General features: G+C 47.8%; 2 protein-coding genes across 2 annotated transcripts in view; both read right to left on the minus strand.

The window, feature by feature from the left end:
- Positions 1–5764, minus strand: part of PDPR (pyruvate dehydrogenase phosphatase regulatory subunit) — a 30943-nt gene extending 25179 nt beyond the window's left edge. The window contains exon 1 of the mRNA XM_088446240.1: positions 5632–5764. The gene's annotated coding sequence lies outside the window, so the exon portion shown is untranslated. The remainder of the gene's footprint in view (positions 1–5631) is intronic.
- A 5599-nt stretch (positions 5765–11363) lies between these two features.
- Positions 11364–15699, minus strand: part of GLG1 (golgi glycoprotein 1) — a 49473-nt gene continuing 45137 nt past the window's right edge. The window contains exons 23-27 of the mRNA XM_088446249.1: positions 15363–15470; positions 14703–14823; positions 14427–14533; positions 13757–13920; positions 11364–11788 (exon numbers count right to left, since the gene is read on the minus strand). Of these exons, the coding sequence (XP_088302375.1) occupies positions 11767–11788; positions 13757–13920; positions 14427–14533; positions 14703–14823; positions 15363–15470 (522 nt within the window). The 3' untranslated portion in view covers positions 11364–11766. The remainder of the gene's footprint in view (positions 11789–13756; positions 13921–14426; positions 14534–14702; positions 14824–15362; positions 15471–15699) is intronic.

The following is a 15699-nucleotide window of genomic DNA, read 5'->3' on the forward strand; positions in this document are numbered from 1 at the left end:
TAGATATATAATAACACAGGGGAGGGGGCAGTAGATATATGATAACACAGGGGCAGGGGAGGGGGGCAGTAGATATATAATAACACAGGGGAGGGGGCAGTAGATATATAATAACACAGGGGAGGGGGGCAGTAGATATATAATAACACAGGGGAGGGGGGCAGTAGAAATATGATAACACAGGGGCAGGGGAGGGGGCAGTAGATATATAATAACACAGGGGAGGGGTCAGTAGATATATAATAACACAGGGGCAGGGGAGGGGGCAGTAGATATATAATAACACAGGGGAGGGGGCAGTAGATATATAATAACACAGGGGAGGGGGCAGTAGATATATGATAACACAGGGGAGGGGGCAGTAGATATATGATAACACAGGGGAGGGGGCAGTAGATATATAATAACACAGGGGAGGGGGCAGTAGATATATAATAACACAGGGGAGGGGGCAGTAGATATATAATAACACAGGGGCAGGGGAGGGGGCAGTAGATATATAATAACACAGGGGAGGGGGCAGTAGATATATGATAACACAGGGGAGGGGGCAGTAGATATATAATAACAATGGGGAGGGGGCAGTAGATATATGATAACACAGGGGAGGGGGGCAGTAGATATATAATAACACAGGGGAGGGGTCAGTAGATATATAATAACACAGGGGAGGGGTCAGTAGATATATAATAAACACAGGGGCAGGGGGAGGGGGCAGTAGATATATAATAACACAGGGGAGGGGGCAGTAGAAATATGATAACACAGGGGCAGGGGAGGGGGCAGTAGATATATAATAACACAGGGGAGGGGTCAGTAGATATATAATAACACAGGGGCAGGGGAGGGGGCAGTAGATATATAATAACACAGGGGAGGGGGCAGTAGATATATAATAACACAGGGGAGGGGGCAGTAGATATATGATAACACAGGGGAGGGGGCAGTAGATATATGATAACACAGGGGAGGGGGCAGTAGATATATAATAACACAGGGGAGGGGGCAGTAGATATATAATAACACAGGGAGGGGGCAGTAGATATATAATAACACAGGGGCAGGGGAGGGGGCAGTAGATATATAATAACACAGGGGAGGGGGCAGTAGATATATGATAACACAGGGGGAGGGGGCAGTAGATATATAATAACAATGGGGAGGGGGCAGTAGATATATGATAACACAGGGGGAGGGGGCAGTAGATATATAATAACACAGGGGAGGGGTCAGTAGATATATAATAACACAGGGGAGGGGGGTCAGTAGATATATAATAACACAGGGGCAGGGGAGGGGGCAGTAGATATATAATAACACAGGGTGAGGGGGGCAGTAGATATATGATAACACAGGGGAGGGGGGCAGTAGATATATAATAACACAGGGGAGGGAGCAGTAGATATATGATAACACAGGGGAGGGGGGCAGTAGATATATGATAACACAGGGGAGGGGGGCAGTAGATATATAATAACACAGGGGAGGGGTCAGTAGATATATAATAACACAGGGGCAGGGGAGGGGGCAGTAGATATATAACACAGGGGAGGGGGCAGTAGATATATGATAACACAGGGGAGGGGGCAGTAGATATATAATAACAATGGGGAGGGGGCAGTAGATATATGATAACACAGGGGCAGGGGAGGGGGCAGTAGATATATAATAACACAGGGGAGGGGGCAGTAGATATATAATAACACAGGGGAGGGGGTCAGTAGATATATAATAACACAGGGGAGGGGGCAGTAGATATATGATAACACAGGGGCAGGGGAGGGGGCAGTAGATATATAAAAACACAGGGGAGGGGTCAGTAGATATATAATAACACAGGGGCAGGGGAGGGGGCAGTAGATATATAATAACACAGGGGAGGGGGCAGTAGATATAGGATAACACAGGGGAGGGGGCAGTAGATATATAATAACACAGGGGAGGGGGCAGTAGATATATGATAACACAGGGGCAGGGGAGGGGGCAGTAGATATATAATAACACAGGGGAGGGGGCAGTAGATATATAATAACACAGGGGTAGGGGAGGGGGCAGTAGATATATAATAACACAGGGGAGGGGGCAGTAGATATATAATAACACAGGGGCAGGGGAGGGGGCAGTAGATATATAATAACACAGGGGAGGGGTCAGTAGATATATAATAACACAGGGGAGGGGTCAGTAGATATATAATAACACAGGGGCAGGGGAGGGGGCAGTAGATATATAATAACACAGGGGAGGGGGCAGTAGAGATATATGATAACACAGGGGAGGGGGCAGTAGATATATAATAACACAGGGGAGGGGGCAGTAGATATATGATAACACAGGGGAGGGGGCAGTAGATATATAATAACACAGGGGAGGGGGCAGTAGATATATAATAACACAGGGGAGGGGTCAGTAGATATATAATAACACAGGGGCAGGGGAGGGGGCAGTAGATATATAATAACACAGGGGAGGGGGCAGTAGATATATGATAACACAGGGGAGGGGGCAGTAGATATATAATAACAATGGGGAGGGGGCAGTAGATATATGATAACACAGGGGCAGGGGAGGGGGCAGTAGATATATAATAACACAGGGGAGGGGGCAGTAGATATATAATAACACAGGGGAGGGGGTCAGTAGATATATAATAACACAGGGGAGGGGGCAGTAGATATATGATAACACAGGGGCAGGGGAGGGGGCAGTAGATATATAAAAACACAGGGGAGGGGTCAGTAGATATATAATAACACAGGGGCAGGGGAGGGGGCAGTAGATATATAATAACACAGGGGAGGGGGCAGTAGATATAGGATAACACAGGGGAGGGGGCAGTAGATATATAATAACACAGGGGAGGGGGCAGTAGATATATGATAACACAGGGGCAGGGGAGGGGGCAGTAGATATATAATAACACAGGGGAGGGGGCAGTAGATATATAATAACACAGGGGCAGGGGAGGGGGCAGTAGATATATAATAACACAGGGGAGGGGTCAGTAGATATATAATAACACAGGGGCAGGGGAGGGGGCAGTAGATATATAATAACACAGGGGAGGGGGCAGTAGATATATGATAACACAGGGGAGGGGGCAATAGATATATAATAACACAGGGGAGGGGGCAGAAGATATATGATAACACAGGGGCAGGGGAGGGGGCAGTAGATATATAATAACACAGGGGAGGGGTCAGTAGATATATAATAACACAGGGGAGGGGGCAGTAGATATATAATAACACAGGGGAGGGGGCAGTAGATATATAATAACACAGGGGCAGGGAGGGGGCAGTAGATATATAACAACACAGGGGAGGGGTCAGTAGATATATAATAACACAGGGGCAGGGGAGGGGGCAGTAGATATATAATAACACAGGGGAGGGGGCAGTAGATATATGATAACACAGGGGAGGGGGGCAGTAGATATATAATAACACAGGGGAGGGGGCAGTAGATATATAATAACACAGGGGAGGGGGCAGTAGATATATAATAACACAGGGGAGGGGGCAGTAGATATATGATAACACAGGGGAGGGGGCAGTAGATATATAATAACACAGGGGACGGGGGCAGTAGATATATAATAACACAGGGGAGGGGGCAGTAGATATATGATAACACAGGGGAGGGGGCAGTAGATATATAATAACACAGGGGAGGGGGCAGTAGATATATAATAACACAGGGGCAGGGGAGGGGGCAGTAGATATATAACAACACAGGGGAGGGGTCAGTAGATATATAATAACACAGGGGCAGGGGAGGGGGCAGTAGATATATAATAACACAGGGGAGGGGGCAGTAGATATATGATAACACAGGGGAGGGGGCAGTAGATATATAATAACACAGGGGAGGGGGCAGTAGATATATAATAACACAGGGGAGGGGGCAGTAGATATATAATAACACAGGGGAGGGGGCAGTAGATATATGATAACACAGGGGAGGGGGCAGTAGATATATAATAACACAGGGGAGGGGGCAGTAGATATATAATAACACAGGGGAGGGGGCAGTAGATATATGATAACACAGGGGAGGGGGCAATAGATATATAATAACACAGGGGAGGGGGCAGTAGATATATAATAACACAGGGGAGGGGGCAGTAGATATATAATAACACAGGGGCAGGGGAGGGGGCAGTAGAATATATAACAACACAGGGGAGGGGTCAGTAGATATATAATAACACAGGGGCAGGGGAGGGGGCAGTAGATATATAATAACACAGGGGAGGGGGCAGTAGATATATGATAACACAGGGGAGGGGGCAGTAGATATATAATAACACAGGGGAGGGGGCAGTAGATATATAATAACACAGGGGAGGGGGCAGTAGATATATAATAACACAGGGGAGGGGGCAGTAGATATATGATAACACAGGGGAGGGGGCAGTAGATATATAATAACACAGGGGAGGGGGCAGTAGATATATAATAACACAGGGGAGGGGGCAGTAGATATATGATAACACAGGGGAGGGGGCAGTAGATATATAATAACACAGGGGAGGGGGCAGTAGATATATAATAACACAGGGGCAGGGGAGGGGGCAGTAGATATATAACAACACAGGGGAGGGGTCAGTAGATATATAATAACACAGGGGCAGGGGAGGGGGCAGTAGATATATAATAACACAGGGGAGGGGGCAGTAGATATATGATAACACAGGGGAGGGGGCAGTAGATATATAATAACACAGGGGAGGGGGCAGTAGATATATAATAACACAGGGGAGGGGGCAGTAGATATATAATAACACAGGGGAGGGGGCAGTAGATATATGATAACACAGGGGAGGGGGCAGTAGATATATGATAACACAGGGGAGGGGGCAGTAGATATATAATAACACAGGGGAGGGGGCAGTAGATATATAATAACACAGGGGAGGGGGCAGTAGATATATGATAACACAGGGGAGGGGGCAGTAGATATATAATAACACAGGGGAGGGGGCAGTAGATATATAATAACACAGGGGAGGGGCAGTAGATATATAATAACACAGGGGAGGGGGCAGTAGATATATGATAACACAGGGGAGGGGGCAGTAGATATATAATAACACAGGGGAGGGGGCAGTAGATATATAATAACACAGGGGAGGGGGCAGTAGATATATGATAACACAGGGGAGGGGGCAGTAGATATATAATAACACAGGGGAGGGGGCAGTAGATATATAATAACACAGGGGCAGGGGAGGGGGCAGTAGATATATAACAACACAGGGGAGGGGTCAGTAGATATATAATAACACAGGGGCAGGGGAGGGGGCAGTAGATATATAATAACACAGGGGAGGGGGCAGTAGATATATGATAACACAGGGGAGGGGGCAGTAGATATATAATAACACAGGGGAGGGGGCAGTAGATATATAATAACACAGGGGAGGGGGCAGTAGATATATAATAACACAGGGGAGGGGGCAGTAGATATATGATAACACAGGGGAGGGGGCAGTAGATATATAATAACACAGGGGAGGGGGCAGTAGATATATAATAACACAGGGGAGGGGGCAGTAGATATATGATAACACAGGGGCAGGGGAGGGGAAGGTGACTGTACAGTCCTAGAGGTGACGGAGTCTCCTACCACCAGTCCATGTCCCGCACTGTCAGTCACCCCTAACGGCCTCTGACCCCGCCGCTTCCGGACAATCTCCCTGACATCCAAGCGCTAGACGTCACCACGTACCCTCCGCAGCCGGCCAATCACAGCGCCTGTCCACTTCCGCCCACACGTGTTAGGGAGCTGCACATGGTCAGTGAGTAGCCAATCGCTAACAAGGGCGTGGCTTATAACTAAGGACTCTAGTAGCATGGAGCTTCACAGAACTGACTGGAGATAAAGGAATAGCAACATGGAGCTACACAGAACTGACTGGAGATAAAGGGATAGCAACATGGAGCTACACAGAAATGGCTGGAGATACAGGGAGAGGAGCATGGAGCTTCACAGACATGACTGGAGATACAGGGATAGCAACATGGAGCTACACAGAAATGGCTGGAGATACAGGGATAGCAACATGGAGCTACGCAGAAATGGCTGGAGATACAGGGAAAGGAACATGGAGCTACACAGAAATGACTGGAGATACAGGGATAGGAACATGGAGCTACACAGAAATGGCTGGAGATACAGGGAAAGGAACATGGAGCTACATAGAAATGGCTGGAGATACAGGGAGAGGAGCATGGAGCTTCACAGACATGACTGGAGATACAGAGAAAGGAACATGGAGCTACATAGAAATGGCTGGAGATACAGGGATAGGAACATGGAGCTACACAGAAATGGCTGGGGATACAGGGATAGGAACATGGAGCTACATAGAAATGGCTGGAGATACAGGGATAGGAACATGGAGCTACACAGAAATGACTGGAGATACAGGGATAGCAACATGGAGCTACACAGAAATGGCTGGAGATACAGGGATAGCAACATGGAACTACACAGAAATGGCTGGAGATACAGGGATAGCAACATGGAACTATACAGAAATGGCTGGAGATACAGGGATAGCAACATGGGGCTACATAGAAATGCCTGGCGATACAAGGAAAGCAGCATGAAGCTACACAGAAATTGCTGGAGATACAAGGATAGCAGCATGAAGCTACACAGAAATTGCTGGAGATACAGGGAGAGGAGCATGGAGCTTCACAGACATGACTGGAGATACAGGGATAGGAACATGGAGCTACACAGAAATGGCTGGAGATACAGGGAGAGGAGCATGGAGCTTCACAGAAATGACTGGGGATACAGGGATAGGAACATGGAGCTACATAGAAATGGCTGGAGATACAGGGATAGGAACATGGAGCTACACAGAAATGACTGGAGATACAGGGATAGCAACATGGAGCTACACAGAAATGGCTGGAGATACAGGGATAGCAACATGGAACTACACAGAAATGACTGGAGATACAGGGATAGCAACATGGAGCTACACAGAAATGGCTGGAGATACAGGGATAGCAACATGGAACTACACAGAAATGGCTGGAGATACAGGGATAGCAACATGGAACTATACAGAAATGGCTGGAGATACAGGGATAGCAACATGGGGCTACATAGAAATGGCTGGCGATACAAGGAAAGTAGCATGAAGCTACACAGAAATTGCTGGAGATACAAGGATAGCAGCATGAAGCTACACAGAAATTGCTGGAGATACAGGGAGAGGAGCATGGAGCTACACAGAAATTGCTGGAGATACAGGGAGAGGAGCATGGAGCTCACAGATATGGCTGAAGATACAGGGATAGGAACACGGAGCTACACAGAAATGGCTGGAGATACAGGGAAAGGAACATGGAGCTACATAGAAATGGCTGGAGATACAGGGAGAGGAGCATGGAGCTTCACAGACATGACTGGAGATACAGGGATAGGAACATGGAGCTACACAGAAATGGCTGGAGATACAGGGAGAGGAGCATGGAGCTTCACAGAAATGACTGGGGATACAGGGATAGGAACATGGATCTACATAGAAATGGCTGGAGATACAGGGAGAGGAACATGGAGCTACACAGAAATGACTGGAGATACAGGGATAGGAACATGGAGCTACACAGAAATGGCTGGAGATACAAGGAGAGGAGAATGGAGCTTCACAGAAATGACTGGAGATACAGGCTAAGGAGCATGGAGCTACACAGTAATGGCTGGAGACAGGGGGAGGAGGTACACAGTAATGGCTGGCGACATGGGCGATGAGAATGGAGCTACACAGTAATAGGTGGAGGCACGGATGGTAACAGAGCTACACAGTAATGACTGGAGATACAGGGTAAGGAGCATGGAGCTACACAGTAATGGCTGGAGAAGCAGATGGTAACATGGAGCTACATGGTAGTGACTGGAGACACAAGGATGGTAACATGGAGCTACATCGCAATGGCTGGAGGTACAGAGGAAGGGGCTACGCACTAAAGGCTGGAGACAAGGGGAGGAGCATGGAGCTACACAGTAATGGCTGGAGCCACGGGGAGGAGCTACACAGTAATGGCTGGAGCCACGGGGAGGAGCTACACAGTAGCAGCTAGTTACAGGGGGAGGAGCTACACAGTAGCAGCTGGAGTTACAGGGGGAGGGTGCATGGGGCTACACAGTAATAGCTAGAGATAAAGGGGAAGGAGCATGGAGCTACACAATGATGAAGAGGAGCCTGAATTAACCAATCAGCCTTTGGCATTTACAGAAATGAATAGCAACTGAACTAGTATGTCATATTGAAGTCTTCTATTTCTCATTGTTAGTTGACTGTAGGACCTTGTAGTTTTGTGTGTGACATTTCCTTCCTCATTATGTTTAGCAGCACTCCTCATGGCGGCTATATGAGGTCAGTGTGGGGGTCTGACGTTCTGTACCTGGTTTAGCAGCACTCTGTAAGGTCAGTGTGGGGGTCTGACGTTCTGTACCTGGTTTAGCAGCACTCTGTAAGGTCAGTGTGAGGGTCTGATGTTCTGTACCTGGTTTAGCAGCACTCTGTAAGGTCAGTGTGGGGGTCTGATGTTCTGTACCTGGTTTAGCAGCACTCTGTAAGGTCAGTGTGGGGGTCTGACATTCCGTACCTGGTTTAGCAGTACTCCTCACAGTGGCTATATGACATTCCGTACCTGGTTTAGCAGTACTCCTCACAGTGGCTATATGACGTTCTATACCCAATTTAGCAGTACTCCTCACAGTAGCTATATGACATTCCGTACCTGGTTTAGCAGTACTCCTCACACTGGCTATATGACGTTCTATACCCAATTTAGCAGTACTCCTCACAGTAGCTATATGACATTCCGTACCTGGTTTAGCAGTACTCCTCACAGTGGCTATATGACATTCCGTACCTGGTTTAGCAGTACTCCTCACAGTGACTGTATGAGATCACTGTAGGTATGACGTTCTGTACCTGGTTTAGCAGTACTCCTCACAGTGACTGTATGAGATCACTGTAGGTATGACGTTCTGTACCTGGTTTAGCAGTACTCCTCACAGTGACTGTATGAGATCACTGTAGGTATGACGTTCTGTACCTGGTTTAGCAGTACTCCTCACAGTTGCAATATGACGACATTCCGTACCTGGTTTAGCAGTACTCCTCACAGTGGCTATATGAGCTCACTGTGTGGGTATGACATTCTGTACCTGGTTTAGCAGTACTCCTCACAGTGGCTATATGACATTCCGTACCTGGTTTAGCAGTACTCCTCACAGTGGCTATATGAGCTCACTGTGTGGGTATGACATTCTGTACCTGGTTTAGCAGTACTCCTCACAGTGGCTATATGACATTCCGTACCTGGTTTAGCAGTACTCCTCACAGTGGCTATGACATTCCGTACCTGGTTTAGCAGTACTCCTCACAGTGGCTATATGACATTCCGTACCTGGTTTAGCAGTACTCCTCACAGTGGCTATATGACATTCTGTACCTGGTTTAGCAGTACTCCCCACAGTGGCTATATGACATTCTGTACCTGGTTTAGCACTACTCCTCACAGTGGCTATGACATTCCGTACCTGGTTTAGCAGTACTCCTCACAGTGGCTATATGACGTTCTATACCCAATTTAGCAGTACTCCTCACAGTAGCTATATGACATTCCATACCTGGTTTAGCAGTACTCCTCACACTGGCTATATGACGTTCTATACCCAATTTAGCAGTACTCCTCACAGTAGCTATATGACATTCTGTACCTGGTTTAGCAGTACTCCTCACAGTGGCTATATGACATTCTGTACCTGGTTTAGCAGTACTCCTCACAGTGGCTATGACATTCCGTACCTGGTTTAGCAGTACTCCTCACAGTGGCTATATGAGCTCACTGTGTGGGTACGACATTCCGTACCTGGTTTAGCAGTACTCCTCACAGTGACTGTATGAGATCACTGTAGGTATGACGTTCTGTACCTGGTTTAGCAGTACTCCTCACGGTAGCTGTATGACATTCTGTACCTGGTTTAGCAGTACTCCTCACGGTGGCTGTATGAGATCACTGTAGCTATGACATTCTGTACCTGGTTTAGCAGTACTCCTCACGGTGGCTGTATGACGTTCTGTACCTGGTTTAGCAGTACTCCTCACAGTGACTGTATGAGATCACTGTAAGTATGACATTCTGTACCTGGTTTAGCAGTACTCCTCACAGTAGCTATATGACATTCCGTACCTGGTTTAGCAGTACTCCTCACAGTAGCTATATGACATTCCATACCTGGTTTAGCAGTACTCCTCACAGTGGCTATATGACATTCTGTACCTGGTTTAGCAGTACTCCTCACAGTGGCTATGACATTCCGTACCTGGTTTAGCAGTACTCCTCACAGTGGCTATATGAGCTCACTGTGTGGGTACGACATTCCGTACCTGGTTTAGCAGTACTCCTCACAGTGACTGTATGAGATCACTGTAGGTATGACGTTCTGTACCTGGTTTAGCAGTACTCCTCACGGTGGCTGTATGACATTCTGTACCTGGTTTAGCAGTACTCCTCACGGTGGCTGTATGACGTTCTGTACCTGGTTTAGCAGTACTCCTCACAGTGACTGTATGAGATCACTGTAAGTATGACGTTCTGTACCTGGTTTAGCAGTACTCCTCACAGTGACTGTATGAGATCACTAAGTATGACGTTCTGTACCTGGTTTAGCAGTACTCCTCACAGTGACTGTATGAGATCACTGTAGGTATGACGTTCTGTACCTGGTTTAGCAGTACTCCTCACAGTGACTGTATGAGATCACTGTATGACGTTCTGTACCTGGTTTAGCAGTACTCCTCACAGTGACTGTATGAGATCACTGTAGGTATGACGTTCTGTACCTGGTTTAGCAGTACTCCTCACAGTGACTGTATGAGATCACTGTAGGTATGACGTTCTGTACCTGGTTTAGCAGTACTCCTCACAGTGACTGTATGAGATCACTGTAGGTATGACGTTCTGTACCTGGTTTAGCAGCACTCCTCACGGTGGCTGTAAGCGGTCACTGAGTATGACGTTCCCTAAACCTCATTTTGAAGTGTTCCTGTGATGTGTCTGTATGACACCCTTTTTTTACCTTGTCTGTCGTGCTCCTCACAATGATTGGTAGGATGAGCCGCTCATTAATCATGTTTTGCAGTGCTCCTCACACAATGACTGGGCCCAGAGGCTATGTCTGTATCACGTCACACTTGTATTTATTTGGCTAATCGGAGCCCAGACAAATAGTCTTTACCTAGCACATCTAATAAGCAGTAATCGTGGAACCTCGAGTCCTAGTACGAGAACTTACTTGGACAGAAATACATTATAGCTCAAACATGTAGGTAGCATTTTTGTTTTTTATTAAATCTTCCCATTTTTCTGTACAGAAAAAAAAAATGCACATTGTCTGTAACACCGGTAACAATTCATTATGACACAACATGGACAGAATGACTTGATCTATACACAGAAGAAAAACAATTTACAAAAAAAAAAAATAAAAAAAAAAATAAGAGGTGTACTCTTAATGTATGGATGTGACGATGGAATTCTGTGTCTCGTTCCCTGTGTGAGGATGCACTTAGGCTCCAGTGTGTATTGCACGACCGAAACGGTTGCACGGGAGTGAAGTGTAGCGGGTAAGGGGTTTGCGTGTGGTCTGCAGTCCTGGCTGGAGAGTTTAGGAAGGGAAGGGTAGGCGTGCAGTGAAAATGGTGTAGTCTTGAGTGCGGTGTTGTCGTTATCCTAACAATTTCTTGTAGCTGACAAAAAGAAAAAGAAAAAACATTTTGTGAAGGGTTTATGAACAAACGTATTTGGGGGTAATCAGAAATGAAGCGACAGCACTATCCTGGCCCAGGACACAGAAGCAAATGACTGACTGCACATTACACATTCCAGTGGAAGTCCCCACAATGCACTGGGCTAAAGGACGCTTTGCCAGAGAACTCTTAAGCAATTAAAGGAGACATGATTAAATTAGACCATGGGGCTTCCAAACTATCGACACAGTCTGCTTAGAGATGGAGAGATTTCATAGCCAAACACCATCGGGCCCATCAGCCGCCTCTGACGTGTATCGCTGGACCCAGTCTACTGAAACGCTCAGGTAACCAGGCTGAGATTATGCCCCATCTAGGTACAGGCCCTGTAACGCTGCAACCAATACCTATGCTGGACATTATGGAATGTTCCATGGAAATCTGTGATACGGCTCCAGAAAGTCCAGAGCTGTGAAGACCCTCCTGAAAAAGTGAGAGATCCAGAGGGACCAAGGACTACTCTGGAAGACAAAGGAGTAACTACCGTTCTGCTTGTCGTCATAGGAAAATCACACTCTACGTCCTCTATAATATACGCACAGACTACATTCCCAACTCCACAGCTACACAGACCTGTACCAGTCGCACATCTAAGGTCCTGGGAGTCACTTCACATTTTATACCGGATCAGGAGAAGTGTTGGGGTGCAGAACCGTACAGAGTAACAGGGATAGCCCAGACACTGGTTCCGGCTGGGCAGGTAGGACCAGGTAAATATTGCTCGACATCCAGTAGTGAGAAATCAGGTGTTCGGTTCAGTAGTGCAAAATGGAAATCTCTAGCGCAAACCATTTACTTCTGGCCACAGACCATCCAGCGTCTTCAAATGGGTTCGCTTAGAGACAAAGGGGCAGCTGCGGCCAGTCCATCCGTAAGCGTAACCCCTTAGATGCCTGAGCAGCTAACCGCTAGACAGACAGCTGGACGATTTCAGTTACTTGTCAGTCTCTGTACAGCAAAGCTCCAGCGATCAGACGGCTGCACCACAACGTAAAGCAGAACAGATAAATAACAGACATTGCACAATGTATGAGAGTGCAGGATAAAACCATTCATTTTAAGACCAAGCAAGGCGAGTAGCTTCAAGGGCACAACCCAATTCATGTTTAAAAGTAGATGTAGGGTTCTGGTGGGAAGAAGTGGGATTTTCCTAAACCAGCGTGGAAGACCACCCACCCAAATGGCCGCATTCTCCACGGTGGAACATTAATACTATCTGTGGAACAGTTGAGGAGTTGGGTTACACCATTAAAAAAACCAAAACCTCTCCATGTCCGCTGAGATGCTTCCGCCCGGCGTTGTGGGACGGAGGGCAGTTAGGGAGCGGGAGTGTTGTCTTGTTCAGAGTTTTGGCAGCATGGGAAGCATGGCGATTGGCAGATATCCCTCTTTGCAGACCTCCGGGCTCAGACAGCGTCTGAAAGAGCTTAATCTCCAGATCTCATGGTGGAGTTAAACGTAACATGGCTGAGGCACAGCTTCCAACTGCAGGAGGCATTGTGTAATGATAAACCCAGTTCCCTCTCTCCCACCCCCCACCCAGAACAATAAAAGAAAAGTCCACAAAGTAACAGCACTAGGAGAGAAGGGAGCTGTGCAGCAACAGAAGGCCTGGAGTCTCTGGTTACAGTAACCATGTTCTAGGAGTCAGGATGGGGGGGCAGATGGATGGCTGAAGCAGGTGAGATGGGATGCGTAGAATGGGGACGTTTTGGGGGAGGAGTCACCGCAGTTGCTTCCATTGACCCCTCCAGGTTCCACAGCACTGGAAGGAGTGGGGAGGAGGAGGAAGATGGGATAGGGCTGCATGGGAGAGCTGTACACATGGACAGGCCTGCCCTCCCTCCCCAGAACCCCCTGCTTCTCAAAGCTCTTGCCGAGGGGTATAGGAGGGGTCCTCTGCTCTACCTGTCCTTCATCTCTCGTGTCACCCTCTTGGTGATGCGCCCGCACAGAAGACCCCCGAAGAACAGGAGGCACACCCCAACCATGATGACAGACAGGATGTAGTTCTTGGATGGAGAGGTCATGACTTGTGCTGCCAAATCGGAGAAGCCATCAGCTGGGGCCACCTGAAAGGAAGGACGTTTATATAATCAGTCATTGCACATCACAGCCTCAGGAGGGCGCCTTTACTATGAGCAGAACTCAATGTAGGACCATGAGACATTCTAGGAGAATTATCACAGTACAGAGGAAGAGTTATTCCCCCCCCCCCCCACCACACACATACATGGAGGGGAAATATGCTCAGCACCAGCGATCCCTATACAGAATACACAGGGATACACAGGGTGCGTCAGCGCTCCCTATACAGAATACACAGGGTGCGTCAGCGCTCCCTATACAGAATACACAGGGTGCGTCAGCGCTCCCTATACAGAATACACAGGGTGCGTCAGCGCTCCCTATACAGAATACACAGGGTGCGTCAGCGCTCCCTATACAGAATACACAGGGTGCGTCAGCGCTCCCTATACAGAATACACAGGGTGCGTCAGCGCTCCCTATACAGAATACACAGGGTGCGTCAGCGCTCCCTATACAGAATACACAGGGTGCGTCCTGTCCGCCTTACCCTGGCTGCATAGCTCCACATGTCCAGCCGGTCCTGCAGTCTCTTCTTACACTCGGGCTGTAGCCGCACGATCTTGTCCTGTAAGGCTTCGATAAGGCAAGACATCTCTGCAAGAGAACAGACCAGGATTAGAGCGTCTGCTTCTTCCCTCCCCATCTTTAGAGTTAAAATGAAGGAGCAGATCAATCTACCGCTTACAAGAAAGCCAGCCGGATGAACCGCGCTCCGTCCCTCCACACAAAGATGGAGGAGCGCCATTGGGAACATATTACTTACGGCGTCCTTTGCCCGGTGGAATAGCGGCACAGTGATGTTTTATGTCCAGGGCGCAGGCCGTGTGCAGGACGGGGTCCACAAAAATATCGGCTTTACTCTCTTTCAGCATGTTTAGAACTTCCTGTCGGAGGAGCACAGGTAACAGTCTGAGTAACCCAGCGCCAGGTCTCATTGGTGCTGGGGGGACATGTAAGGCTGCATGAAGATGAATATTTGGTGGGGAAAGGCTTATATAAAAAGTGTTCATTCTATGGGGGGAGATGGATCAAGGTGTGGAGAGACAAAGTACCAATCAGGTAATCAATGCCGGCCGCACACAGCCTTTAGAACGGACGAGCTGGTGTGCGGCATGACCTTTATGAGGCCTGGGGCAGCGTCTGAGCCGACGGAACTAGTGCTCAGCGCTGCCCCTGTGTTGAAGACAAGCCAAGCCATACATTTTAATCACGGAAATCTCAGGATTAGAGGCACCAATCCCGGGATTGAAACCCGCAGTTTTTTGCCATAAATCCTGGAATCCCGCTGATCCCGGGATTGGCTTCCCTAGTAGGTACTTGATCTCTCTCCAAGCTTTGATAAATCTCCCCCTACTGTTTTTTCAGACGTCATTGGCTGGGCAGGCAGTGGAAAGATAACACAGGGCAGATAATCACTTATTACCTTTTTGCAACCAGGAGACTTGATTTTAAGCAAACTCATCTTCAAACACTCTTCAACCTGACCAGTAGGTTCCTGAGCTGCGGCCTCTTCCCCGCACAGTGTGTTAATCTGTAAAATGATGACACACGAGATGAACAGGTATTAATCACTGGAAAGGGCCCAAACAGACATCTTGGCACATGCGGAACACACCACCCCCAATACAATGGCCCACCCGACACAAGCCTCACCACCATCCGAGGTCCAAACTACATAGAGATACAGCACCAATCCCAGAATGCAGTCACTCACCTTGAACTCTTAAACTGAATATATGGAAAGGGAGCCAGAGGTGAAT

This window comes from Taudactylus pleione, unplaced genomic scaffold (assembly GCF_031769625.1).
Source record: "Taudactylus pleione unplaced genomic scaffold, aTauple2 ptg000394l, whole genome shotgun sequence".
Taxonomy (NCBI): domain Eukaryota; kingdom Metazoa; phylum Chordata; class Amphibia; order Anura; family Myobatrachidae; genus Taudactylus; species Taudactylus pleione.